Source organism: Notothenia coriiceps, unplaced genomic scaffold, assembly GCF_000735185.1.
Source record: "Notothenia coriiceps isolate Sejong01 unplaced genomic scaffold, NC01 NC01_scaffold00015114, whole genome shotgun sequence".
NCBI lineage: Eukaryota > Metazoa > Chordata > Actinopteri > Perciformes > Nototheniidae > Notothenia > Notothenia coriiceps.
In genome coordinates, this window is record NW_011347815.1 from 2,335 (window position 1) to 4,329 (window position 1,995).

The window sequence follows — 1,995 nt, forward strand, 5'->3', positions numbered from 1 at the left end:
GTTTATATTTGTATTCTGTGTACTGTGACATGCTTACATGCTTTAATGTTCAAAAGGGTCTTTATTTGTAATCGTGCTGCAGCACCTCTTTTCACCCTCTGTCTGAAACCAGTACAATGTGTTGGAGCGATAGCCAATAGAAGTGAGAGTGTCACATCATGATGTCACTATGTAGCGGAAGTAAACAAAGAGTCCAATGGAGGCATTCCAGGCAGTGTGTGGGAGAGAAAGTCCCTCTGGAGGGAACTTTCCATATAACACACTACAGGAAAGAGAAACCCCAAAAAGCATGATAGGTCCCCTTTAACTTGACATGCTCTCAGTCTCCTCCCACCTGCTCATGGTGTCGTCGTCCTCCGAGTCGCAGAAGCTGGTGGTCTCCAGCTCGCTGCTCATCACGGTGCTGGAGCTCTCGTAACCTGCCAGGTGGCGCTCTAGGCGACTCTGCCCGTTGATGCGAGGCCCTAGAAGAAGATATTCACCGTGAGTTTTCATGTTTGCTCAAGTCAGCGTTTGCCTTTTCCTTCTATGGAATTACAAACATCCCCCACTTCTTGACATTCCTTGATTCTATCACATATTCATTGTTTGGATGTTGGCCAATGTGTTCTGCAGTTTCTCACCGTGCGGCTCCATGCCATCTCTGTGCCGAGGCCTCTCCCTCCTGAAGGAAACTACAGACTCCGTCTCAGTCTGGTCGTCAAGGGTCTCCACACTGCCGGTCGCATTGGGGCTATAAAAAGATGAAATAAAGCATGACGAGATTCCAGCGTTTGGTTTATACGTTATATTTTTACTAAAGAGACATCTGTTTTTCCAGCATAGCCTTTACGAGCATGTCAAGTACAATGAAAACAACATGAAACTTATGGGGGACTTTTTGAAGTTTATACACTGTTAAAATGTTAGATTTTTTAAGTGTTTGATCCCAAAGAACATTATACATCTATACGGGGCAATTGAAAAGTATATGCAGCAGATCAAAATACACACACATGAAAACACATGATAAAAGTTTGACTGTTTAAACGTACAGATGGCAATATGATCCACTTCAACTTGTTACTTCCATATAGGGTTTTGACATATGATATTCTGAAATCCCATTAAAATTGTATACAGAGGCTGACTGACACTTTAACATCCTGTAACCGTATTTAAATCATTACGGAAACTATCAGATGACAGGAGAGCTATCGACGCGTAATGTATCAGCTCACATGGAGACTGAAAGGACAGGAAGGGAAGCACTCAGTGAAATGTCTGATAAACTCGGGCAAAATGCCAAAATAAGCCAACATGGGGCCGTCAAATATTCTGTTCACATAGGAAGACAGAGAACGCCTTGTGGTTCCACTTGAGAGCCAGATAAATGTCAGAGACCCTGCAATTTGAATTAGATTTCCGGTAAAGGTAATTGTGTTCGTCCAGCTTGGAAAGAAATAACTAGAGCGGCGGATTCTTCTTTGAGTCAAATCATAACTTTTTTTTTTTACATTCGATTGCATTAAGGATTTATGATATCCTTCACAGTAGACATTTGAACATATACAATTGCTGATCACCACTTTCATTGCATTTTGGATGATTTAGTCAACTTTGTAACACCCATGGTGTTCCCGGTCAAAAATGACCGCCATAAAGAAAAATAATTAGTAACCATCCGGATCAGATAAAACACACATACACACACACTCTAGATGTGTTACACACACACACACCCCCCCCTCCTATGTGCCCAATCCCCCCCATGTGAATCACACCTGACACACACACACACACAGAACAATGACACATTTCCCACTCTTATTTGCCCATCCCCCCACATGGATCACACCTGGCACACGCAATATATGTTCAGTGTCTATTCTTTGTATATATACTGCAGTTGTTCATGTATACAAGTAGTCTGATACAATATGTACAGTTTGAAAGGGTGTTAAATTAAATTTGGAGATGATTAATGGTTTTTGTGTTAATATAATAGCAGTTGAA

At 41.6% G+C, this 1,995-nt stretch overlaps 1 protein-coding gene across 1 annotated transcript in view; it reads right to left on the minus strand.

Moving 5' to 3' along the window:
* LOC104948795 (segment polarity protein dishevelled homolog DVL-2-like) overlaps nucleotides 1–750 on the minus strand; it is a 2,667-nt gene extending 1,917 nt beyond the window's left edge. Inside the window, exons 1-2 of the mRNA XM_010775020.1 lie at nucleotides 624–750; nucleotides 335–464 (exon numbers count right to left, since the gene is read on the minus strand). Of these exons, the coding sequence (XP_010773322.1) occupies nucleotides 335–464; nucleotides 624–636 (143 nt within the window). The 5' untranslated portion in view covers nucleotides 637–750. The remainder of the gene's footprint in view (nucleotides 1–334; nucleotides 465–623) is intronic.
* Between the last annotated feature and the right edge of the window lie 1,245 nt (nucleotides 751–1,995).